Below are 27,966 nucleotides of genomic sequence, written 5' to 3'. Positions count from 1 at the left end.
CATCCACTTCACTTAATACATTCGTATTGCTTACACATGTTATAACATCAATTTTGCTTACATGTGACTACATTCACCATTGCTTACACACATCACTCCACAGATCTTGCTTACACTATCTATTAACATTGCTTTCACACATTGCAACATTCATCTTGCTTACACTATCTATACATTCATATCACTCCATTCTCTTTGCTTACACTATCTCTACCTTCACATTGCTTACACATATCACTGTATTTGCATTGCTTATGCATATAACTGTGTCATGCTTATACAACACTGCACTGAAATTTGTCACAAAATCAAAGTGCCAGATCTTACTGTTAATTAAACATTTACATTTTAGCTGAGTTTTAATTGTCAGTGGGAAAAGTGGAGGTGAAAATTGTTTTAAGAGTAGCACATTATAAAACTAGAACGGCACTCTGTCGAGCACATACCTCTGCCAGGCTAAACAATTTATGTTTTGTACTTTTGTAATTAGAAGCGACCTTGGAAAAACGCCATGATAAGCTATCTACACACCTTAACATGGATTTCGCCCAAAGCGGAAAACCCCTTTGGGGAGGAGGGAAATGAAGTTGTTACAACCTCCACTGTGTGACCGTTAGTCCACCTGTCAAGTTTGGTTGAGATTGGATAAGTAATGACCGAATGTATTGTGATCAGACAGACAGACATTCACCAAATTGCCTATTCTAGTTTGATGAGTAATTTGACTTTTCTAAGAGGTAGGTAGCTGTGATGGGCAGAGCTATAGTTATAACCAAATGATGCAAATGTCTCTTGAGATCATTTTTAAATAAGTGCACTTGTGGAAAAAAACATTCTATGTCAAAGGCTCATGGGGGAGTTTGCACATATGTTGCATGTAGATGAAGGACATTAGGGAAGTTTTACATGAAATCCATCGACACCAGGAAATGATGGACAAATGAACACAGTACGTTGGCTTTAAAACCTGAGATCCCAGCGTCATGAGCTACGTACTGGATGGAAATGCCAAACGTGACAATCCAAAGCATGGAATCATATGGAAGCTTGATAAAATTTTACAGGAATTTTATGTAGATAACTGGATGACTATGGTATTCATTTGATCTGACATGTTTGTTTTTCAAGAATATAGGGTGATTCCAATGGTTTTCAATGCTAATGTCCGTAGAGTGTAAAAGGAATTCCATATTTAAAGCAAGTCAAATCAGAATATAAATTCAGATACTCTTAACATTCCCATAATGTGGAAAGAAGTCACTCGGGCTCGACGTCAGCCATGGTAAATAATATCAACTTAATTTTGTTTTATATTAAACAGTACCATTTACCAAGGATATTGAACGATAACTTCATATTGTTGCACTCCAATAGGTTGTGAAAATAACTTCAAACTTGTTGCGTTTCCTCACTGGAAATGCTCCTTGTCATGTTCAACATTCGTATTTGTGCACACGTTTGTTCATTTCACGCCACGCTCATTATTTAGAAGTATGATCGAGACTGTCTCTTTGGCTCACTGACGGCACATCATTAGCGGCACATCCTTTAATTGAGCTCGTGTAACACACACTGCCAATACATAAATTAAGTACATGCTGATTGACATGGATATTCTCCTTCGTCTGTGCTATGCAGTTACCGTTGCTCCCTCAGTGGGGATGACCTGAACCGGCAGTGGAACAACCCCAGTCTGATCCTGCACCCAATTATATACCACACCAAGGGCCTTTTGCAATACCTATCCAATCTCCATCACACACCTTTGGTGAGACATCTCAGAGCCACACACACTTTAACGTGACATCATTTAATAGGCAGCAATAAAATCCAGTTTTGTTGAAGTTGACAAAAAGAAAATGTCCATCCATTGAATGTTTAAGGTGTGGTGCACATACAGATTAAGGCCTAAGTCACATTTGCTCTACGGCGAGGATACGGCGGCCGTACGCCCTCTGAATTGACAGAAACGTGCGGCGGCCGCAGAGTTTCTGAGGTGGCATCAGGGTGGCCCTACGTCGTTTGGCTATATTTTACAGGCCGTAGGGGTCACCGTGGAATTATAGCGTGGAGTTATAACTTTTTTCATTTCTACATTCGCCGTAGCAATTCGACAAGCCGAAACAAAAGAACTGGTAAAAAAAAAGAACCCACTCGTTACCATCCGTCTGGCCGCACGTTCGCCTTAGGGCCCCCCTGCGGTCGCCTTGCGGGCACCTTGAGGCAACCTTGAAAATTCTATGGCTAGTCAGGAGGCCCAATGCAGAATAGTGTACGACCCTGCTGATTCCGTGTTAGAATAGTGCAACAGGTGTAAATTGACTGTCCAGACACACAGAAACGTGAATCAACTTGTTGCCAACTCTGGATATGGATAGTATGGCCGCCATGACAGTTTACAAAATGGTCGCCATTAAATACACTTTTCGTCATATTTCAGCCGCAAATTGACATGAAATTACAAAATTAGGGTCGATTTCCATGTTTTTGAGCATGCCTGAGCTGATGGGAGTATAGAAAAAAACATTGCTCCATCCATTTTCTAAAAATAATATGACTTGTTTTTCACTATATTATTTTTAAAGAAATGTTCAGGCTCGAATTAGAATGTCTGATTATACAAACCACAATCAATGAATTTTACAACTTTGCTATAAAATGAACCTAAACTACATAACTGTGTGTTTTTCTGTTACCCAGGACTAACTGAAAAATGAAAGCCGCAAGATTTCTCACAGGGGGTTCAAGGCATCGAGAAGAAGAAGAGCATGTAGACTGGAATAAATGCTTTATTTGCCAGGACAGTTCAAAAACTAGCAAGTCAACGCCACTTCGAAAGACTACAATCGTTGGTGTGAAAACTGTAGCTGAATGTTGCAAAGAAAGAGAGAAATATAATGATGCTAAATATGTTGACTCATTCTCAAGAATCAGAAAATATTCTGTACCGGAGCACGTCGAAAAGATTCAATGGCACAAATTCTGCTATAGTGACTTTACTCACGCACAAAAAATAGACAGACTGAAGTCAAGGATTCAGCCACAATCTGTGACTTACGCAGAAGAGATACCCACAACATCAGGTTCCTCAGAGAAATACCATGTCCCAAAGTCACTAATATCCGCGCACAGCGCTATGGATTGGTCAAAATGCGCTTTCTGCCAGACTGACATTCCTGGAAAAGCTGGTGTCCTGACAAATGTTGAATTTGATCACACATCATCCAGGATGCTTAGTTTGGCCCAATTTGACCCCACCATGCGTCACAGGTTTGCAGGTGTTTCAGACTTGATGGCAGCTGAAGGTAAATATCACCTCAAGTGTTATGTTTCTTTTCGCAGAAAGTATAAAAAGGAGAGTGGAGAGAAAAACCAGTCTCCTGAAAGCATCTGTTTCAGAAATGTGATGAACCAGCTTGAGAAAGAGCTGCAGAAGGGACATGTGTTTAGCCTGAAAAACATCTGGGCACAGAGGAGTGGCTTCCTTGCAGGAGACTTTGTCACAAAAGAAACAAAGCAGAAGTTCAATGAAATACCTGATGACCAGGCAATTCAACATGTGAACAAAGCCGGCAAAGTAGCTGGAGGTTTGGTTGGAATAACAAAAACAGACTCCGCCCGTGACAGATGGGCTCTCTCTTTCAACGAAAGAGCTCAGCTTACCAGAGACACAAAAAACATGTTCACACTCGCTGGCAGTGAGGAAGACGACGATGATGAGCATGACTGTGCACATAAAGATTTCGGTCCCAAGAGAATGATCCAAGACCAAGAGCATGTGCTAAAGCTCATTGACCTATTCAAGACCCACAATCCATTTGATCGCACTTCCCCAGAATTAGTCTCAATTACGACAGGGGACATTGCCAGTGATGTTGTGACAAGTGATCTCTTGAATGCTGAAATCACTGGAAAGCAGCTCGTCATAGACTTCGTGGAGGACCGGTTGATCAATAAGACAACAAGGTTTCATGACAGAATCAAGTCTAAGAATCTGCACACTTTCGAGAGCATGTACACTGTTGAAGTCAAAGTGGGAAAGGAAAAAATGGTTACACTAAAGGCAGACAGAAAACTTCTGACACGCGTGGTGACAGCAATGCAGGCAGGCCGAGACGTTGACATGAACAAAATGCTGGAGCAAAAGATATGCGCAGTTCCTCTGTCATTGGCAATGCCCAATGGCAGATTACGTCTACCTCTGAACAAAGCTGACCTTGGCAAGATTCTCCAGCAAGGCTTGCCAAACGTTGCTCCAGAACCGTTATCGACATGCACTATCATCGATGGCATGGCACGGATCCAGGCACTCGGGAACAGGATGAATGCTAAATCGCTTGGTGAATGGGCAGATTCTGTTGCAGATCATATTAGTCATGTTTTTTCCAACTATTGCTCCAGGGTTGATCTTGCCTTTGATCAGTATAGGAAGAAAACGATCAAATCAACAGCTCGAAGTCAGAGGATACGGGGCAAGAAAGCAATCAGAAGAGACGTGCAAACAAGAAGCCAGTCCATGGGGCAATGGAATACACTCATCTGCCTCGATGAAAACAAAGCTAGCTTAGCAAATTTTCTATGCACAGAGTTAGCAAACAAGTTCCAGAATCACGAACAGGAGCTGGTACTGAATGGAGGCTTCACAGATCCTGCAAAAGTGTGGACGTCGTCAGGGAGAGATGTCTCACACTTGTCATCTCCTGAGCACGAAGAGGCTGATACTCGCATTCTTCTCCATGCCAAGGAAGCATATGAACAGGGGTACATGCAAACTGTTGTTGTTAGCCGGGACACTGATGTCCTCATTCTCCTTGTTGCCTATCAGCCGCATCTCAGTCCCTTTCTCTGGATGAATGCAGGGACACCCAAAAAGCAACACTACATTCCCATTGACTCCATCAATATCCCAGATTCGCAGAGGGAGTCACTTCTGGCATTTCATGCAGTGACAGGTTAAGACAGCACAAGCCAGTTTGCTGGAATTGCGAAGCGCTCTGCATGGGCTGTCATTCAAAACAACTCCCACCTGTTGAATAACCTAGGCAAAGAGGAAATTCCTGATGAGAGTGTGATTGCAGATGCTGAGTCATTTGTCTGCAGGCTTTATGACCCTCATGGCCAAGATAACTCAATTCAGCGAGTAAGATGTGATCTGTTTCTCAGTCTGACCAAAGCTATTGAGAATCTGCCTCCAACTCGCGATGCTCTGATTCCACACATCAAGCGAGCGCACTACCAGACTTTTGTGTGGAGAAGAGCCTTGGAATCTGAACCACATCTACCTGCACCTGAGAACTGTGGGTGGGAACAGGTCATCAAAGATGGCAACGAGACATTTCAGCCGCGACTCATGACTGCACAGCCTATTACTGCTTACTGTGTAGAACTGACGACATGCAAATGCCGTGGGTCATGCTCAACTCGACGGTGCAAATGTACACGGAATGGACTGCCTTGCACGAAAGCATGTGGATGCAAAGCCCTTTGTAGGAACCCGTTCAGTGTACAAGCCGATCAATAGCTCTGAAAATTGTACTTGGGTGTTCTCACAACACTTTTCTCTTCTGCAAAGCAACGTAATTTTGTGTTAGAAAGAATCTGACAGCTGTTGAAATAACCTTTGACTGACTGTAAACCCATCTCCATCAATAGTGCGAAACATTTTCTTTTTCACATTTGTTGCTCGTATGTGCATTTTCAATTTCGTCTTTAAGTTGTCAATTATGTGAAAAGTTGTGATCCAGTACAAAAATAAAGCACAAAATAGTGTTCCTCGTGTCAGATTACATAGTATTTCACAATCATGACAAATTTCTGGCTAGTACAATTTGCAGTAAGAAAAAGACTAAATCTGATGGCGGCCATTTTGATTACTGTCATGGCGGCCATAATATTCAGATGCAGACTTGGCAACAAGTGGAACTAGACTTGGTCATGCCTAGACTCTTCAAAAACACCAGTTGCACCATTCTAACATGAAATCAGCAGCGAACCTATTTTCTAGGCTAGCTACAGATTTTGGCTTCTAGACTAGGCCGCCGCAGGAACGCCCTAAGGTCACCGTGCGACATCAAATCAAAGACCGTACGGCACCCCCACGTTTTCGGTGTCCATATTTTCTAAATACGCCATGCGGCTCCCCAAAATATAAAAACATATGTGACTGCTACATTGTGTGACCGTGGAAATACTGCGGCCGCCCTATAATTGCTCGTGGCCGTAGATTTTGTAGACCCCACGGCCGCCGTGGCAAATGTGACAGGCCTAAGGCAACTTCAATGGAGGGTCACTGAGCATTATCGGATATATATATATATATATATATATATATATATATATATATATATATATATATATATATATATATATATATATATATATATATATATATATATATATATATATATATATATACATATATATATATATATATATATATACACATACATACATACATACATACATACATACATACGTACGTACGTACACACACACATACATATACATATATGGAAGAAGCTGAAAGGAGAAACAAAGGAGAGGAGCATTCCATGATGCACCTCCAGAAGCACCTCTTCACAAACATACTTCCACATGCACTCGACAGCAGGAACAAAGCACATGGAGCAGCTATGACTTCAAACAGGATGCACATATTCAATACTTGTGTACAGCTGGCTGATTAGATAATACATATAACAAACTTGTCTCGTCTTATCGTCTTCACCAATCTGTGAAGGAATAGTCAGGTTCCCACAACACTCCGTGAATGTTTCAAAAATCTTTTGTGATAACGCTTCTATTATGTCAACTAAAGTGTCCTGAATCCGCAGTACGCTTCTGCATCTAAAGACACAAAACAATATGATTCTAAAACTTTCTTTTGGATTTTCAATATCTGTCCATCTGTGCACCATGCTATATACAGTTTGTCAGTTCTGCCGAGGCAGTTTGTTTGGCGAAGGTTACCACAATCCTGGATGGTTGGCCACTTCAACGCTGGATACTCGACTGAGTGTGCAGTAATTTGGAATTTGGGCAGGATACTGGCGATAACTTGCCTGCTCTTAATGAAAGACACTGTGGGATGTTTACCATCCACCAACTAATGCCAGCATATGGGATGTCCAGTTGAACGTCCATCCGATGGACGGCACACACATTGATGACCTGCGGAACATTGATGATGGCACACGTATTGATGCCTCGCCCTGCCTGTGAAACACCGGGATGACGTTTATAGCTGGATCGGCATTCGAGCCCAGCCCTGACTGGACAGCTCAGAGGCGAGTGATTTTCAATCAGGTAAACAAAATATAATTTATTATGTTTATCAAAGAAAGAATCCCTGCAAAATTTTATTTTATTGTTTTTGGCTTTAGTTTTAAGAACAACATCTACGTTTGGACCCATTATTCCCATATACAAGTCCGTTTGGCACGTCATGCCTTTGCTATATCCACACCCCATTAACCTAATTTAACAATTTGCTTATCTTTCATGTGCTAACCCCATTATTACAATTGGCAATGTAAAAATTTCGACAGTATGTCCGTTTTTAATGAACTTACATCTCCAATTATTACCTCTCGGAAGGTAGTTTAGCCAGGATTCCGCCACATAGTAGCTTATTTTTTCGAAGACTGCTGTGTGAACTTTAACATTTGCAACTTAATTCAAGCAGGACAGCCAGCTTTGTATATGACATGCTCTGTAGCATAGCTCCCCTGCGGGCATGGCACCAGTTAACAGTGTGAATTCAACCATGGGAATACCGATGACGAGACAGCTCCGACGTTCTTGACCAACTGAGCCATCCTGACTTCCCTCAGTCTTCAATATGATGACAATGTTTGATTCCTTTTCATCTTTCCTTCAGGTTTTCTGTGACTTCCACGGACACTCTCGTAAAAAGAACATCTTCCTGTACGGATGCAGCCTCAACGAGACCCTTTTACAGTCGAAGAGCAAGTACCAAAGCTCTGATATGTGTGAGGATCGAGCTTATAGAGTGAGTGTCCTTTTTGTAAAATGTCATGTCATGTGATATTTTAAATGTGTTGCAGCATAAGAAGTCATGTGACAATCCTGTCTCTTTAGCCTGTACTCTCATTGAGAGCAACAGTAATAGTCTTTCCACAATGTGCTACCAGGTGATCGTACATCGCCGACTACATTCCATTATGCAGCTATAGCTCTTATCCTTTAATCAGCAAGTCTTCATCGCATTTTTATAGAGGTCGGTGGTCCGATCCCTAGCCGAGTGATACCAAAGACTTTTCGTCATGTTATGTAATCTTTAGCGTTCAAGCAAATTGGTTTTTGTTTTTTTAACCCACCCTTTGTTGCGTAAGCCATTCAATTGCACCGTGTTGCTCCCATGATTTAACGGCTTCCAAGGTTGGACATAGCATGGTCACAAAACGATGCCTCGGCTTCACTCCCGACGAATCGGAACGCCAATGTGGCACTTCCGCCGCTAATGTTTGCATCCTTCATAATGAATAGACAGTCGAGTCATCAATTATTAATATGGCAAAGCTTTTATGGTTACATTTGCCGTTGATTCATGGCCATTGTGGTTTTTATGGTTACTTGCGGCTCTGCGTGGTGGTTTTTGAGGTCGTGTGTTGCGTTGGGTTGTGCCTTGTGGTGTCAATTCTCAATTGAGTTGTTATGATCGCTAATTGAATTTTGGTTATTTCAAGAACCTATGTTTTATCTCACATTAATATTTAAGACTACTATAATGTTCATGCTTGTTATATATGTATTTTATTGCTTTATTTTGCACTCTGTGATCATAGTGAGTTTGCTTTATGCTTGTTTCAACAGCAAAAAGTGTAGTATGGGAGTGTCCTCTTGGGAAGGACACTGGACTGCATCCCAGATTTTGAGGGTTCAAGTTTGGCTGAAGGCAGCAGTATTAAGGGATTATAATCAGATGATAAACTTCTGGAACCCAAAATATATTCTTTGGAGAATTACTGAATTGCTATTGGATTAATTATCAGTAAAATCACCTCTTGCTCCCAAATGGCCTTCAACAACCAGGTAATCCACCTGTCCTATCTGCTCTGGTCTACATGCGATGCTAAATAAAGAATTTACACATGGTGTTTATGAACTTAAAAAAGAGAACTTCACCTTTTGGGTAAGGTATTTCACTTCACGCAAGACCAGTCTCCATGATACACTTTGATATGTTTATGCATTTCGGTGTCCCAGGTTCTCATGGCTCCCCATGCATATCATATGGAGTTGTTTCCACAGATGTGAGGAGGTCTTCATTTTATTTTAAAACTAGCTGTTTACCCACCCAAAGGGTGTGGAAAGAATGTGAATTTCCTGAGGAAAGGGCGGAGCTTGGACTGCGCATATGCATTTGCCAAAAAAATTGTTTCTATCCCACTCCTCTTGCTGAGCAGAGGGGTGGAGCTTTCCTCGTCCTCTTGCTGAACAGACGGGTGGAGCTTTCCTCATCCTCTTTTTGAGTAGATGGGTGGAGCTTTTCTCGTCCTCTTGCTGAACAGATGGGTGGAGCTTTCCTCATCCTCTTCCTGAGCAGAGGGGTGGAGCTTGCATTAGGATTAGGTAATGAGAGAAACTCGGGATATATATGTATATATATATATATATATATATATATATATATATATATATATATATATATATATATATATATATATATATATATATATATATATAGATATATATATATATATAGAAATATATAGATATATATATATATATATATATATATATATATATATATATATATATATATATATATATATATATATATATATATATATATATATATATATATATATATATATATATACAGAAGCTGGGGTGCATCCTCTGTGCAAACGTAATAAATATAGGCTTTATATATTTATTGAAGTTGATTGTTAAAGAACGTTATATATTTGATGAGGTGGATTGTGCTTGCTTCGTGCAAGCAGCAAAATTACTCAAGTAAATCAAGAATGAATGATCAGAATGAGCTCAGTGCTAATTCGAGTTATCAGCCATCATCCCTTTTTGAGACGTTGATTGAATTTAGATTAGTAATGATTTACATGATGTGCTGCAACAGAGATTTTATATCTAATCTGGGTTCAATTCCAAACCCGAAGATAAACGCAGTACAGTGCAGTATTAACAGTCATATAGATGACGAGTGAAACGCATTTCATGGGTTTTGCCCATTTTGTTTCTGAAAACTCATAGACCCTTTTAAGTATCCTCAAAGCACCGCATTGGATGGAAAGTACGATCAATTTTAACAACCCAATGTTTCCCTTCCATTCCAATTGCAAGGACTGACACAGACTGATAGATCTGTGGCAACATGTAGCTGATATGCAAAGTATCACTCGAGTCATTTGGCTGTGTAATGTCATGAGCTTTCCCTCACCGAAGGCCAAGGCACCACTCTCCATGATTCTTCACGCAGTATCACTCTTGATCATGCCTAATAAATAAAATAAAGACCTACTTTCAATTCCTACCAACCTGTTTTTCCTCACCTCCCACTTGCCACGTATGCAGTTATTATGCACGCTTTTAATAGTTTGCAAGTCACCGTCTACAATTCCAATCGAAGAGACGTCGTTACTCTTTTATTAAATTTGTTTTTCAATTATTTTGTCCTGAAAAATAGGCCATAGTGAACACACAGTTGTGTTATAAGATTGGTCTTTAAAACCCTTCTTAAATCATCCTTGTGAAGGGGGACAGACAAATACACAAACATGTGTTTTATATTAGTGGATTACAATTTTGACATATTATTACATATTACAGATTGATTGACATATTACAATTTATCACTTCTGTTGTGGCTTCAAAACATCTCCAGCTACAGCTGTACATACAATCCACACAGGCATTTCCAAGAATTGTCCATATTCACTCATCACATCAATACGACCCAGACATGTACCAACACATACAGACCTTATGGATTACTTGTCTACATAAAAGCTTGTGTGAGTCTGCCTCAGCAGAAAAGATCAACAATGGATTTTATCAACTTAAACCCGCTAAGAGTATGTTCACCACTGTGGGAAATAGTCTGGCTGACGTTTAGAGTATTTCACCTTAGTTAGCGCAACAAAAGGCCTTATTCAATCACAAAATAATATCACTTTGAAAAAGGCCGAGCACTGTCGGTCACCTCTCCTTTCCCACGGCTGACACATACTGCTCTCAACTTTTAATTGATAAGATTCACAGGCAGACATTAGAGTCTGAGTTCTGTAATGATCATCTTACAGAAGCTTCCACGGATCCTCCATAAGATTGCTCCAGCATTCTGCATGAACAGCTGCAGCTTTGTTGTGGAAAAGTCGAAGGCCTCAACAGCACGCGTGGTCGTGTGGAGGGACATCGGGGTTCTGCGCAGTTACACCATGGAAAGCACTTACTGTGGCTGTGATCAGGGACCTTATAAGGTATTTGTGGGACATGCTTGCAGACTGTAAGCATAAGCTGGTGTGCATCCTACATGCAGACTTAATAAATTTCAACGTTTTATATTTGATAAAGTGTATTGTGAATAGAAAGAGCTTTATGTTTTTGATGAAGTGGTTTGTGCTTTCATTTGTGCAGCTATATAAATCAAGTAAATCAAGAATGAGTGATTAAAAGAAGCTCTTTAAAAGGATTAAAAGGAGCAAAGTGATTTTTTTAATTTGAATATGTCAAAAGTTATGAAATAAAACTATTGTTTACATTCTTATTGGTTGCTAGGCAATGCTCGGAGGTGTACTTTATGATTCTAATTTGAAGACGATTAAGGGTGGATCTGGAACTTGTATATTGAAGTGGAAACCAAACAATAATAGTCATGTTATTGTAGCTACTCCCACGTTGCAAATTGTTAACAACAGACCAATTTGAGTTATCATGTGAAGTTAACATCTCTCTGATAGATTGATTTAATTTAAATTAGTAATGATTTATGAAAAGGCTGCAAGAGAGATAACAATTCTGTCTGATCAGGGTTCAATTCCCAACCCTACGATAAACACAGTGCAGTGAAAGTCATTTTGCATGCTTTTAATAGATTACACTGAACAACAAAAATTTTTTACTGGAGATGTGTAAAGTGATTTAGACTAATTTGGGTACGCTGATTTCAAAAATCATAACCGTTTTGCTGTATCACGTCAGGATTTTCAGTAACAGAAATATTCCCATTGCCTAGAAGTCAGGATTTCAATGAAATTTACAAAAATTCATTTATTTATTTATTTCATCATGAATGCTTCAAAATTATAGAAATTACAGAAAAACTCCACTAGAATGTAATTAAAAATGCTTTAGGCATTTGGCTTTGCGTTTGTGCTGCTCTGTGTCAGTTTCACGATGCAGGAACCAGCAGAAATCGCCCATCATGTTCGGGTTGTGCCGCCCTTGGTAACGCGTCTCCATGAGTGAAATCTCTTGGTGGAATCGCAGTGCGTGCTCGTCCGAGACTGCTCCCAAGTTGTCAGGGAAGAAGTTCAGGTGCTGGTGTAGGAAATGGATTTTCAGGGACATCCTGGAGCCAAGTTTCCTGAAGGACTCCAGCAGCTGCTGCACTATTTCTTCATAGTTGTCCGCGCGCTCGTTCCCCAAGAAGTTGTCCGTCACAGCTTTGAAGCTCCTCCACGCTGCCAGCTCTTTGGGGTTTAGAGTTGTCGGAAAAGTTTCGTCCTTCATAATCTGTCGGATTTGCGGTCCAACAAAGACACCAGCCTTGATCTTGGCCTCCGACAAGGTGTTGCCAAACTTTTCCTTGAGGTATAAAAACCCACGCCCATTCAGATCCATTGCCTGTACAAAACTTTTCATCAAGCCGAGCTTTATGTGGAGTGGTGGAAGGAAAACCTTGGCTGGGTTGACAAGGGCGACATGCTTCACGTTGTGTCGACCAGGTACATGCTCTTTCGCTCTTCCCAATCTTTCTTCGTCCAGTGATTCTTGTCGTCTCTGCTATCCCAGAGACAAAGGAAGCACATGTATTTCGTGTAGTCTGACTGCAGCCCTAACAACAGCGCCACCACTTTCAAGTCTCCGCAGATGTGCCAGTTGAAGTCATTGTACTTGATGGAATCAAGCAGCTGCCGCATAGTCTCATAGGTCTCTGTCATGCCCCGAACGCGTGAGCCAGTGGGACTGATGGTTCTCGTTGCCATTGTGGAGCAAAACAGCCTTCAAGCTGTTCTTCCCCGAGTCGATGAAGAGGCGTCAGTCTGCAGGATCGTGATCACACCCAAGTTCTTTCAACAGACCGTTGATGTCACTGCAGAATGTCATCGTGTCTTCCATCTCAAAGAACTCAGCCATGTCTCTGTGACGTGCTCTGAACAAGGATATCTTGGTGTTAGGTTCAAGTAGATTCCACTGCTGCAGCCTTGATCCAAGCAGCTCTGCCTTCGCCTTTGACAACGAGAGATCTCTTACAAGATCATTTAAGTCTCCCTGGTTCAGAAGGTGTGATTCTTGAGTGTCGGGTTCAAAGGTTCATCATCACCATCCTCTTCACCCCTGCTTCCAGCTATGTTCTGATCAGCTGGAGGTGTTGGAGCGGGGCTCTCGTCATCATGAGGCACAGGTTTACGAGCAGAGACGCAGTCAGCGTACTTGATGTGACCTTTATTCTTCTTGTTGAAGCCGGCGATGCTTGTGCAGCAGAAATAACAATCATCATGATGATTCTGCGGCTCACGCCATATCATGGGCACCGCAAATGGCATGCTCGCGCGCTTGCCCACCAACCACTGAGTCAAGGGTGTGTGACAGCTTGTGCAGCAGATGTGTGGTGCCCAGCTCTGTTCTTGGTCCCCCACCTTACACCCGAAGTAGTGAAAGTAGGCGGCCTTCATTTTCACTGCTGTAGATATACTTCGCTGTTGATCTTTTTGGTATACCGACCACAGACATAACAGAAGTTGTCAGGATGATTGGTACAGGAACGCCTACTCATCTTTATCTGAAAGAAAGAAATATAACACAAGTTAACAACAATTGTACGAAATAGACATGTTAAAGACATATGTAAATTTCATTGAAATCCTGACTTCTAGGCAATGGGAATATTTCTGTTCCTGAAAATCCTGACGTGATACAGCAAAACGGTTATGATTTTTGAAATCAGCGTACCCAAATTAGTCTTAATCACTTTACACATCTCCAGTAAAAAAAAAATTTTGAAATTTGTTGTTCAGTGTTATCACATCAATACGACCCAGACATGTACCAACACATACAGACCTTATGGATTACTTGTCTACATAAAAGCTTGTGTGAGTCTGCCTCAGCAGAAAAGATCAACAACAACAAAAAACAGAACTCAGTTCCTGGCTCAGACTGAACATAGGGGAGAATGGTAAATGTTAAAGAAAAATGTTTGAAATAAATACATTACAGTTTAAAAAATTATGTTTTTTTAAATCTACGTACATTTGACGATGATGATATAATGATGATGGTAGTGATGTTGGAGTGGAAGTCCACTCCAACATCACCTTTGGCTTTGGCAAGTCAGAAAAATGATTCATGCCCACTGCGGATGCACTCACACACATTCACTTTTCACTCAAACTCATCACTTCCTTCTGCCTCTTTCCAGCAGACTCACTTTCCCCACTCACCTTATGCTTAGAGCCATGAAAAAATGACAATGAATAAGCAAAACAATAGCACAACTTCATGACAGCGAGTCGAGAGGCCAGCAAGGTCTTTGCGGTTCGAGAACTGGTGTGAAAAGGAAGGACATTGCGGGTGTCTGGGGTGGTGTGCCCATGCTGTGTAGACAAACCAATGACATTACTGTACACGATCAACATCTGCGCACCTCGTCCTCTTGTCCCCAGTGTTGGTGATAAGGTGGGTGGGACCCACACGGGGATAGGGTGATTGGGGACTCGCAAACTCGTGAATACTGGAAATCGATGGGTCACGAATTAGTAATTGGTATACATTTACTAATTCGCGAATACTTGGAACTTGCAAAGAGATAAGTCGAGAATGCAGAGGGTTTACTGTGCAGCACTTAAAATATGCACTATAACAGTTGTCATTGTACACCATCTGCAAAATATGTTTACAACTTCCTACCACACACAATGTACATCGTCCGTAAATGACAAAAACCCACAGCTGCCATAAAACCATGAAGCACCAGCTACCTTGAGGAGTGATCGTCCCCTTGCAAGATCACGTGATGTGCCATTGTCTCCAGTCCCGTGACCCTCCGTGAAGGCCCTGTCACACCTTGACGTTTTAGCCAGCGTATGGCAAGGTATCAAAATGTATGTAAAACGCTGGCGCACGCTGAACTATTGATGTTTTTTTCCATTTTTGGACGTATTCATAACGAGTTGGACGTATGCATAACGTATTAGTAACGTACACAGTACGTTTCAATAACATATAGATAACTTATATCAACTAATGCTGAGCGTGTTGTCAGCATTCACAACCTATGCCCAACGATAGTCTAACTTATGCATAGCGCGCGGCAGCGTATCGCCGACGATCACGTGGTGTAGCCTATTAAAAGGCTGCGGCTCGATTATTCAAATCATAACCGCACGAGACATCGAAGTGTCAAGCCGCTGTCACACCTTGACGTTTTAGCCAGCGTATGCCGACGTATGAAAAATTTGCCGAATAAGCTGGCACACGTCGAATACGTTATGGGTAAGTTTTGTATACGTTAAGAGCACGCTGAAGCATGCTGGTATACGTTGTAGTACGCCGAGTACGCGACAAATTTTCAGCATGTTGAAAATTTTACGACATATGCCAGCGTATGATGCACACGTTCCACATACGCTGGCCAGAAGTTGTAGGCACGTTACGCGATCGTTGACACACGTCGACACACGTTACTTGTAAGTTACTCATAAGTTGAAACACGTCGAGGTAATGTTTAGCATACCCGAAACTTATTTCTAACCTATGAGTAACGTGTTGTAGGCACGTTACGTGATCGTTGACACACGTCAACACACGTTGCTTGTAAGTTACTCATAAGTCGAAACACTTTGAGGTAATGTTTAGCGTCAGTGTTCCAGACTCCATGGTTTTTTTTTTCTTTTTCTCTTTTCAGCATGACGGTGATGTTGACACTTCGATTTCTAGTGCGGTTATAATATAATATAATTAATCGGCTGCCGCTCAACGATTTAAATCATAATCGCACGAGAAATCGAAGTGTTAACATCACCCTCATGCCGAAGAAAAAAAAAAAACAAACAATAAAAAATCATGGAGTCTGGAACACTGAAGCTAAACATTACCTCGACGTGTTTCGACTTATGAGTAACTTGCAAGTAACGTGTGTCGACGTGTGTCAACGATCGCGTAACGTGCCTACAACACGTTACACATAGGTTAGAAATAAGTTTCGGGTTTGCTAAACATTACCTCGACGTGTTTCGACTTATGAGTAACTTACAAGTAACGTGTGTCGATGATCGCGTAACGTGCCTACAACTTATGGCCATTGTATGTGAAACGTGTGAGTCATACGCTGGCATACGTCGAAAAATTTCAAGCATGTTAAAATTTTTGAACGAGCTCGGCGTACTACGACGTATGCCAGCGTACTATGATGTATGCCAGCGTGCTCTTAACGTATACAAAACTTACCCATAACGTATTCGACGTGTGCCAATGTTTTAGACAAATTTTTCATACGTCGGCATACGCTGGCTAAATCGTCAAGGTGTGACAGGGACTTGAGCTGAGTAAGGCTGACCCAGGTGACTTTTTTTTTCCTGATATTTTAGCTCTCTCTCTATCGAGTGCAGCCTGTGGCTGCTGGTTGCATCATTGGTTGGGACGTGGCGATGCCGCTGATGCAATGTCCCCCTCACCAGTACACTGGTACTCATTTTGCCGACCAAGGAAGGATGACAGGCTGAGTCAACCTCCTGGTGTATTTTAATTCAGCGGCCAACGGCGCTTGAACTCAGGACCCTCGTATCCCAAGCCACCACCCTAACCACTAACCAACACCAGGGTACGATATTTTAGCTTATAGACATTTAGCAACAATTTTGAGATTTTGCCTGGAATATTGGCTTATAGTTGCATCAACAAGCAAAATTTCAGCTTTTTAGCCCTCCTCAAAAGTACAGTCACGTCCATGCCAATTAAAACCGATGCTGGACAGACAGACCAAAACTGGCTTTTACTCCCTTTGACTGCGTTCGAACAATGGCGGCTTCGCACGCGTGGGAATCGCAAGAAGCACACAAGGCTCTTAACTCTTTTAAAACCATTGGGTTTATTTCCCAAATTAAATAGATAAAAGAACTAGGGGATGGTGGAATCATGGAAGGGAAGAAGGGGGAACATGGAATGATAAATAAATAATCATAATATCATGGGCGTAAGCCTGGAACTTCTAACACACTTCTCTCTGAACATATTCTGTTCATACTTCCGAAATCTTCACATTATGTGTTCCATGTATTTACGCAGGTGATAGCGGATTCAAAAAATCGAATATAGATAGAATTTTCAAAGAGAGAATCGATGACGTCACAATCAGCAGTGTTCAGCGGCAAACCGACGGCCGGGTCCCAGACAACGTGCTTTACCTATCTAAGTCCATGAGTTCAGGACGTTTGTTCAACTCAGCATTTACGACTTTTATCCTGCTATGTTGTTAATCTGTTGATGGAGGTAATATAGATACGATTAATATGTCAAATCGTTCATGTTACTCATCTGGCACGATGTGTCAAGGCCAACAATCTAAAGCTACCGTTCTCAAACATTACCATGGGCACCAAGACACGCCACCAATATGAACTGAGCTGTTGAATGTGGCGCAAAACATCCAAAGAAACTACCGTAACTGAGTATTGTGATCTGTCCTGTCCCCCATACCTGTCGTGGATGGGTATCTGCTAGTTATGTACAATACCTATAAAACCTATGGCGCCACACACCAGATTTATTCAGACGGAGAAAGGGAAGGCGAACTTGATGAGCCTAAGCTTCTGGTGAATGAGCAGGCGATGAGATGAGCAGGAAATGACAAAACACACGGCAGAACAACGAATGGGGAAAGGCAGGAACGACAAAGCAGGGCCACTGCAAGAGCAGGAACAGAAGGCAGGCAGCACGGACAGAGCAAGCGTCTTCTCTGCAGCGCACTATCTCCTTCTCTGTTGGTGCATTCCCTCTTCTTGCTTTGTGCCCAACCCTCCTCTACTGTCCTCAACCACGAGTCACGACTCTTCTTCCGTCTCCTTCCTGCTCTTTGTGCCCAACTCCCATCTACTTGCTCTCACAAGACATGACCAAAACCTCCGCCCTCTCAGTGCAACGACAACTCTGCCCCTCCGGAGGCGCCCATAACTTCACCCCTCGGGAGGCGAAAAAAAGCTCCTCCCCTCTCTCTGGACAGTGCAGCCCCTCTTCTCAACCTCAACTGGTGGGACATTACAAGGGGTTATGCAAACAATTTCCTGAACCTTAATCCCCAATTAATTATTACCATATACCATCCCCTGTATAGTGCACATTCAAACAAAACATTTCTTAAGCGAATGTTTCCCTACTTAATCACATCGAGATGGACTAACTACTCGTACACGAACCACGCTACTCTATACACTTCTGTCTGTTCTAAGGCGATGTCTAACCCCCCTACAAACATAACAGTACTAAACATTTGTATGGGTGAGTTAATGGTTCAAAAGAGCTTTATTTATATGTATATAATGATGATGTTTCTCACTTGGGCCTCCTTGCTTCACAACAAATCCTACACTCATTGTAGTGGACTTCATGCCAATTTTGTACACACAACAAACTGTGTACTTTGTGTGACAGATAAACGTGGTTAACCTAATGGACAAAATACTCTATGTTTTATTTAAACTTTTAAGATTACATTTCATGAAATTGATCAAAGCAACAAAGAGGTCATCAGTAAGATATCAACTTCCTTTGAGGATAAGGTGATTGGTCTAATGAGCATATGTAGGGGTAGTGCATCATGAAGCATACCCTTGTTCAGGAGGTGATAGGTGATAGAAGGAGGTGATAGAACAGCTGATCCTTTCATTACACTTGTTTGTGCATGGTAATAACTCAAGTTGTTGTATGGAATCCTCACTGCTTTGGAAAAGTCAAATCCTTCGCTTATGAATTTGGCCACCTTCTGTCCCATTATGACTCTTCCTTATCTCTCCCTGCCATATATCCTCGATCCTGCAGACCCACAAGGCTGTATTAACGATTTTAAATCGGTAAATGCTTGACGTGCATGCCAGTTCACATTCTGCTTAACCTGACAGTTTTTGGTTGATGCCGGCAGGACCAACAGATTGACACGAGCAAGTTGGAAGAGATGGGCACAAAGTTTTGCTTGGCTTTACTCAAGCTGCAGCGATCCATGCACAGCCCCGAGGTTGGCCTGGCTGGTAGCATGGCTCTGTGTGATGCCATTGAAACAATCTACAAACCCAGCAGGCAAGACCAGCACAGCGTGTGACTCTACGAAGACTAAGCAGTCCCAGCTGCAGAGTAGAATATCCAGTAACCATTTCCTGGATTTCTTTAAAAGTCTCAGTGAGAGAAGTGCTTGTGTTTCACGGCAATGCCTTTTCAACACCAAAGAGACTTCACCTGTGTGGCTGTTAATGGGTCCTGCGTTCTCGCCGTTTGTTTTATGGACCATGTGAGAGAGAGAGAGAGAGAGAGAGAGAGAGAGAGAGAGAGAGAGAGAGAGAGAGAGAGAGAGAGAGAGAGAGAGAGAGAGAGAGAGATATAGAGAGATATAGAGAGATATAGAGAGATATAGAGAGATATAGATGGATCATTTGGCCATCAGCAAAGCATCGTGCGGCATGTCATCACGTTGCAGTTTCTTTATACCCCAATTAATTGATTTTCTTTCTGCTAGGTTTTGCTTTTGAGGAGCACTTGCCTTTCCCAACAAGCGAAAGCAATTTTGTCAAAACTTGTGAAACACCAGAGTTTGAGGAATTTCACGCACAAGCCTGCAATTTTCTTGCGCGGCTCATGTGACAATATATTCGTTATATAGGTATTGAGGAGAGAACTGTAGGACTGTTGTGTTGGAGGAGCACTGTGCTTATATTGGACGAGTGCCCAGCATATAAGCTGCTTCTTCAACGCACCACAGTTGCAATCATGTTATTTGGATATGGTGTAAAATGAAGTCCAGCTGCATGCCGTTGCTCTCGCCCAATATAAACATTGACCAGAGTGAGGCCTGTCAAGCGGTTCCATTTTTACCACTTGCTCCCATCAGCAGTTCCATTGTTGTTGTTTTTTGGGTAGCCACACGTTGTGTTTGAATGGTGTCATTTTACCGTGTTCCTGCCAGCATAGTTTTGTTATTTTTTTTTTGTTCCTGCCAGAATCGGGTTTTTTTTCAACCGTTTGTTGCTGTCATCATGGTGTTCCATTTTTCAGAATGTGTTTCTGTAATCACGGTGCCATTTCACCGTGTATTCCTGTTCAGTGTGGCGGTTTTACCCTGCATAGCTCTCAAGCAAGGCCTGATGTCGTCGTGCCATTTCACTTTCTGTGGCCTCGTTGTTGTGAACCCACCCTTCCTTGGGTAACTGATTAACACTGGTTTTTCACAATTATCTTCAAAACGATGCTCACACTATAATCGTGTGTGTGTGTTCCTGTGGTCGTGCGTGCAGTAAGTTTCATGTTCTCGACAATGAGCCAAGCTGTAGCTCGGAACGTGTGGATTACAGCGATGAGAGCCAGGACGAGCAGGATGAAAATGAAGATGAAACAATGGCAGCCGCAGAAGACTGTCTGGAAAGGTTATAGATAAGCTCGTTCCTAATTCCTGTTATGTTTACTCATTTGCAAAGGGGGTAAGAGGGAAGGTTGGCTTTACTTCCTCGGTCCTTCCTCAATGTGGTGAGGCGAGAGGTGATGTGTTCCCTTTGGGCTGCTAGTTATGGCTGTGCTACTGATGTATGAATCCTGACCTCTGATGTTGGAAATACTTGTTGAATGTTCATGAGGATGAGCTTTGTGTGTTTACTAAATATTGCTCTTTAACCCTGTAATTCACCTTTTCCACATTCCTTTGTCGATGGCCTGCTGTGTGAGAAACATTTCAGATATATATATATATATATATATATATATATATATATATATATATATATATATATATATATATATATATATATATATATATATATATATATATATATATATATATATATATATAGCTTGACAGATGTGCCAAACTATAGGGATTGTCCGAAAGAAAGTATGCATTTGAAATTGCAACGTACAGCATACACATATCTACACGAATAAAAGGCATCCGTGTGTGTGTGTGTGTGTGTGTGTGTGTGTGTGTGTGTGTGTGTGTGTGTGTGTGTGTGTGTGTGTGTGTGTGTGTGTGTGTGTGTGTGTGTGTGTGTGTGTGTGTGTGTGTGTGTGTGTGTGTGTGTGTGTGAGAGAGAGAGAAGTTTTCTGTTCTCAAAGTTTTGTGCCAAGGGCTCTCTTCAGCATCATCGCTGAGCACCAGACAGCTTCCAAATATAGTTCGTTTGTAATAATATTCCCAGGAAAGGTTTTTAGCTCACCTGTAAAGTAGTTCCAGGGAGCTTATGGGATGGTGCATCGCCGTCCACAAATACTTGCAACTTCTTCTCAGAAACTACACATACAATTTCAATGAAATTTGACCACAACCTTCATCACCCATGATGGCATTAAAAAAAAACGGGGTCTGAAGGGGTTTACAGGGTGGGGAGGCGGGGGTTCCCCCCCCAAAGAGGTATTTGCTTTCTTCTCAAACAACACACACAATTGCGATGAAACTTCACGACAACCTTCATCACCCATGATGTACCAAAGTTTGTTCATTACATTAAAAGAATCTGCTTTAAGGGGGGTTGACCCTAAAATATGTATTTGCTTTCTTCTCCAAAACTCCACATTCAATTTTAATGAAACTTGACCACCATCTTCACCACCTATCATGTACTAAAATTTGTTCACAACATTAAAAAAAATTGGGGCCGAAGGGGTTCAATGGGTGGATTGCCCCCCCCCCAAATAAAATATGTATTTGCTTTATTTTCAGAATCCACAACCACAATTTTGATGAAACTTGACCACAACCTTTATCACCGATGATGTACCAAGGTTTGTTCATGGCATTAAAAAACATCCATAGGTATTTACTTTCTTCTCCATTATATATTTTGTGGGTCATCCTTGCCTCCCAGTGGTTGCCTGGTTATCTTATCCAGCCACTACCAGGTGAGCACCCAGGGGTTACTGCCCCTATGTTTAATATCTCTGTGAGGTTCCTTGTCATCATTCCTGTAGGTCCAGCTATCACTAGTACAACTTTGGCATTCGTCAGCTACCAGGATATTCTCACTTCATTCTTGAGGTCTTGGTGTTTTGTCATTTTCTTGATTTCTGCATCGTTTAGTCCAAAATCACTGGTATCAACACCTCAATAAGCAATGCCTTCTTCTCTTTTGCTTTTTTTGTACCTAAGTATGATATCTGGTCGCAACGCTTTGTTTTTGATGTTCACACTCGATGGGATCATTAGTTCGTACGTGAGAGGAAGGTACTACCATGTTTTCAGTGATTGCTTTTGGTTCATGTTCCCACAAATTTTCTGGAACTGGGATATCAAACTTTTTGCAGATGTGCCAGCGGATTACATTTTTTTTTTTAATTACTCTCTTGTGTCATTGTGTGTACAGTTGTTCTGACATGAGTTTGTTTTTGTGTGTGTGTGTGTGTGTGTGTGTGTGTGTGTGTGTGTGTGTGTGTGTGTGTGTGTGTGTGTGTGTGTGTGTGTGTGTGTGTGTGTGTGTGTGTGTGTGTGTGTGTGTGTTCAGTCATTGAGTATAACATATCATTCTCTTTACTAATATATATATATATATATATATATATATATATATATATATATATATATATATATATATCTCTCTCTCTCTCTCTCTCTCTCTCTCTCTCTCTCTCTCTCTTTCTCTGTCTCTCTCTTTCTCTTTCTCTGTCTCTCTCTTTCTCTTTCTCTGTCTCTGTCTCTCTGTCTCTGTCTCTCTGTCTCTGTCTCTGTCTCTGTCTCTGTCTCTGTCTCTGTCTCTGTCTCTGTCTCTGTCTCCTCTCTCTCTCTCTCTGTCTCTCTCTCTCTCTTCACATCCCTCCTTCCCAAGTTATAGCAACGTTTTGTGAGGAATAGCTTTCCCAACCCCCCTCCTTGCTCCTGCCTCCTCTCTCGCCCCTCCCTCTCTCTTCTCTTCCTCTCTCTCCCTTCCCTCCTTCCTCTCTCAACCCCCCTCCTTAATACCACCCCCCTCCCAATCAGCGAAGCAACGAGATGTATTTGCTAGTATTGAATATATGGCGGACATCTATAAAATTTAACCTTTGCCAATTTGACACCTGCTGATATCAACCGTGTGTACTTGATTCCTTGTGTGTCAGAGCAAGAAAGCGGGTAGCGTTGCTTGTAGTGCATATAGACTCTTGTACTATTTCACTCACAATGGCACACTCGACACTTGCCTTAATGTTGTTACACACTCACATTATGTTTTAACTCTCCGCAATGCTGGCACAGTTCTTGAGAGGCCACACACAAGAAAGGATACTCACGAGCACCCCATGAGGCCACTTTTCCTGTACCATGTCCGCACTCCCAAAACTCATTCCAAATAAGACAACACTGGCAGTTTCAGCTAAAGCGGAGCAGGAGGGGAGTGAGGAGTTATGGAGACGAGGGTACAGAAATGGGGACATGAGAAGGGGAATGATGAGGATGCAATTCATCAAATGGGAAAAACGCCACCCTTCACAACAACACACACACACACACACACACACACACACACACACACACACACACACACACACACACACACACACACACACACACACACACACACACACACACTCTCTCTCTCACAATATGAATGATAAAAGTAACATACATTTTGATCATCTCATCAGAGATTCATAATGGATATATGATATTACTTTTCAATTGCATCTTCATTGGATGTTTCATTCCTTACTGAAATGTGAGCTTTAATGGTACACGCAAGTTTAATGTGCTTGTATAACGAAGCACCTTTACGCTTACTCGTCTGTATAAATTAAACGTGGCACGTTATGCATGCTGTGAGTATTTTTCCATGAAAATCTGCATATGTAGCTGTTGTTTGAACGACATCCTATCCCTGATGGGCACATTGTCTGGTGAGCAATCAATGTACACAATGTTCAAAGCATTGCTTATTGATCCCATAACATGAACAGGAAAGTAATGTGCACAAAAAGCTGATTTTATTTTTTGACTTTTTTTTTATACATATTATATATAGAGTCGAGGCTCGTGGAAGAGCTAAAACATTGAATGGATCAGGATGCAACAGAAGGAAAGGAACAGTCGATAGAGGGATGACACCAACGACAGAGTTGAAGGACAAAATAGGAGACATGGACAAACAACGGGTGTGGTGAGGAGTTGGGGGGGGGGTAGGAAAGGACGCATTGGGTGGACAAGGTGGAGACAGAAGGAAACTCTCAGGAAGGAAAGACTGGAAATTTGGAAGGAGATGGGGCTGGGGGTGGGTGGGTTAACGATCCAAGCAGTCTTTGCCTTAAGGAAAAATGCACGTCCTTTGACTTAGCACTTTTGCCTGTGCATCATTTCCGACAAATTGCTGTCTCTGTATATTCATATATAGGCTTTGAGTGTGTTTGAGAACTATGCTTGCTTGTCTATCACTGTTTGTGTAATGTGTGTATTATTGTTATGAGTTTTGCAAAATTCTTTCAATGAACTTCATGATATATTCCTAAGAATGTAGTTCTTCACAACTTTACGTAGGGCTAACCATGAAGGGACAGTTGTATCACAAATTATTGTTTTAATTTTTTTTTCTTTTCCTTCTTTTCATCTTCTTTTTCTTATGCTGAAATGTAGGCTCATGGAGGAGTTTAACGACAGAGGGCAATAAGTTCACTGGCGAACAGGGGATGAAAGGGGAACAGGCAGAGGAAGACTGAACTCAAGTGGATGAGTGGCACAGAGGAAAGGGTAGGACTCAGTGAGAGCAGTGATGGGTATGGGAAAAGGCTTGGGTGACTGAGTATTGGAGACTGTGAACATTTGTCTTTTTAATCTAAATCGCTTGTATAACCGACAGCTTTTGCACTGCCTTCCAGGAATGTACATTTGAAATTAGACTGTAGACTTGAACATCAATTGTTTAAACGCTCACCATAAAATCAGTTGTTTACTTTTGCATTTTTGCAACTGCTGATGCACTTTGTTGTATTGTTATTGTAATTATTTGTTATTCTGTCATTATATTTCCTCTTGGCATGTGCTTTTATCTTTGCAGTTTCATTAAACTATTTGCATCCGTGCACTATAATGTATTGATTGATTCACTGTGATACTAGAAAACTAATGATGTACACACCTGTGTTTCCCATCCACAAGACTACAATGTGCTGATCGAATGAATAAAACTGAGGTTGTCGTTCACGTAATTCAATATTTGGCCTCAGAGCACAACCTGTCTCGACTGCATCAAACAGCACACCACATTTAATAATCCACATATTAAACATCAAATAAACCACATTGAACTATTTTGTATATCAAACACCACACCACATTTTAATTATCAAACAGCACACCACATTTGATGAAAAATACCACACCTCTTTAAAACTATAATTGAGTGCTAAAGGGCATTCTTTCAGAATGCAAGCAGATACTGGGATGCATCCTGCATGCAGACATAATGAATTATAAACTTTAATTATTTGATGTAGTGGATTGTGTTTGCATTCTACAATCAGTTAAATAAATCAGGAATGAGTGATTAGTAACGATTTACATAATCAGCTGCAAGAGAGTTAATAACTCTGTCTGATATGGATTCAATTCCTGACCCGATGATAAATGCAGTATAGTACACAACAGTATAACAATTATTGTACATGCTTTTAATACATGATGAAGAAGGCATACCTTACTGAGTAGACAAAAACGGCTTCTGAAAAGCATGAGTTCCGTTTCCAAAAAAACCTAAATTCCGTCTCTCCGAGTGTCTTCCCCAGACTATTCCACGTGGTTGGGCCGAAGCAAGCCTCACCCCCGCTGAATGTACCTGCACCTTTTCCTCCATGGCATCCCTAGGTGGTGTATTTCATCAGCAGGGCAACGCAATAATGTAGGGAATAAAATTATTATTTCTTTTGATGTTTTGGATTATTAATTTTGGTAATCTGATCCGTATTTTGAGGATTTTCAAATGTACGCCTTCTGTCTGCGTTCAGCTTGCTGAGACAAAGCAATCTTTCTTTATATCTGGGTTAATGTCCAGCAATGTGGATCTTGAATGCAATTAAATTATGCATTGACAAAAACATGTTCTGAAGCGCATGCTTGACACAGAGGTCTGAATGTACATTTGAACATGCAATCATACTAAAATATGTAATTTTGTGTCTGTCTGTCTGACCACGATATTTAACCAATCTCAGCTAAACTTGATAGGAAGACTCAAGCCTAAGTCACATTTGCTCTACGGCGAGGATACGGCGGCCGTACGCCCTCTGAATTGACAGAAACGTGTGGCGGCCGCAGAGTTTCTGAGGTGGCCTCAGGGTGGCTCCACGCCATTTGGCTATATTTTACAGGCCGTAAGGTCGCCGTGGAATTATAACGCGGAGTTATAACTTTTTTAATTTCTACGTTCGCCGTAGCAATTCGACAAGCCGAAACAAAAGAACTGGTAAAAAAAAACCCACTCGTTACCATCCGTCTGGCCGCACGGTCGCCTTAGGGCCCCCTGCGGGCACCTTGCGTCTGCCTTGAAAATTCTATGGCCGCCACACGAACGCCCTAAGGTCACCGTGCGACATCAAATCAAAGACCGTACGTCACCCCCACGTTTTCGGTCTCCACAATTTATAAATACGCCATGTGGCTCCCTGAAAAATAAAAACATATGTGACTGCTACATTGTGTGACCGTGGAAATACTGCGGCCACCGTATAATTGCTAGTGGCCGTAGATTTTGGAGACCCCACAGCCGCCGTGGCAAATGTGACTTAGGCCTAAGGGTCACACAATGAAGGTTGCAGTGACTCAATTCCCCTTTTTTTTTTTCTTTTTTTTTTGTATACCTTGTCGAGGCTCATATGAGAGCTAACACATAACGTACAGCAAGGGGGGCATGAGACAAGAGGGGTGGGAGTGGGAAGGAGACTCTGGGGAACAGAGACATTAGGAGATCTGTGGAAGGGAGAGGGATGGGGGTGGGGAACACAGGGTTAATAAGATGGACACCACAGGGACTTTCAGGAAGGAAAGCAAGGCATTTGAAGGAGGTGCGCTTGGGTGGATTATCGGGGGGAAAAAATATCGAGGATTTGTATGGGGGATGATAATAGGTGGTGGTGAACAGCTGTTTTGAAAGCCTGTAGGGAAGAATGGGATTGAATAGAGTGAGGAGTTTATTCCAAAGGCGGGGAAAAAGAGGAATGAAAGAGTGAAGGTGAGCAATGATTCGTGATTTTGGTAGTTTTACCAGAAGGGGGTTGTTGGCGGACCTTGAGAGCCCTGCGGAAATGTGGTCAGGACAAATCGCAGAGTGAGCAGTGGGGGCGAGGCTGGAGAGGAGACGGTTGAAGACAGAAAGACCACCTACCAACCTGCGGTGAGAGAGTGAGAGGCCCAAAGACTCAGCCTCATCGCGGGAGATGCCAATAATCCGAAATGCCTTGGTTTCCACAGCATGAAGCCAAGAAAGGTGGGAGTCAGGAGCACCAGCCCAGAGGGGAGAGCAATGCTCCATCAGGCTGTGGACGAAAGCTCTGTTCGTGGTCAGAAGCTCAGGTGGGCTGAAGAAGAACTTTGCACGACAGAAGATTCCCAGTCGG

General features: G+C 41.8%; 1 protein-coding gene across 15 annotated transcripts in view; it reads left to right on the top strand.

Annotated features, from left to right (window-relative positions):
• AGTPBP1 (ATP/GTP binding carboxypeptidase 1) overlaps window positions 1–25,558 on the top strand; it is a 127,710-nt gene extending 102,152 nt beyond the window's left edge. For 14 of the 15 annotated variants that reach the window (XM_085846145.1, XM_085846146.1, XM_085846156.1 and 11 more), the window contains 6 exons: window positions 1,639–1,768; window positions 7,880–8,011; window positions 11,286–11,462; window positions 19,340–19,494; window positions 20,703–20,831; window positions 24,992–25,558. In XM_085846145.1, coding sequence (XP_085702271.1) covers window positions 1,639–1,768; window positions 7,880–8,011; window positions 11,286–11,462; window positions 19,340–19,494; window positions 20,703–20,831; window positions 24,992–25,025 — 757 coding nt within the window. In that variant the 3' untranslated portion in view covers window positions 25,026–25,558. Of the gene's footprint in view, window positions 1–1,638; window positions 1,769–7,879; window positions 8,012–11,285; window positions 11,463–19,339; window positions 19,495–20,702; window positions 20,832–22,117; window positions 22,180–24,991 lie in introns of all 15 variants that reach the window. The other variant, XM_085846147.1, reaches the window with a different exon arrangement.
• Window positions 25,559–27,966: the final 2,408 nt, after the last annotated feature.

This window comes from Eptatretus burgeri, chromosome 11 (genome assembly GCF_056783735.1).
Source record: "Eptatretus burgeri isolate ZD-2024b chromosome 11, Ebu_testis_v1, whole genome shotgun sequence".
Classification (NCBI taxonomy): domain Eukaryota; kingdom Metazoa; phylum Chordata; class Myxini; order Myxiniformes; family Myxinidae; genus Eptatretus; species Eptatretus burgeri.
This window is presented reverse-complemented; position numbering and strand designations above follow the sequence as displayed.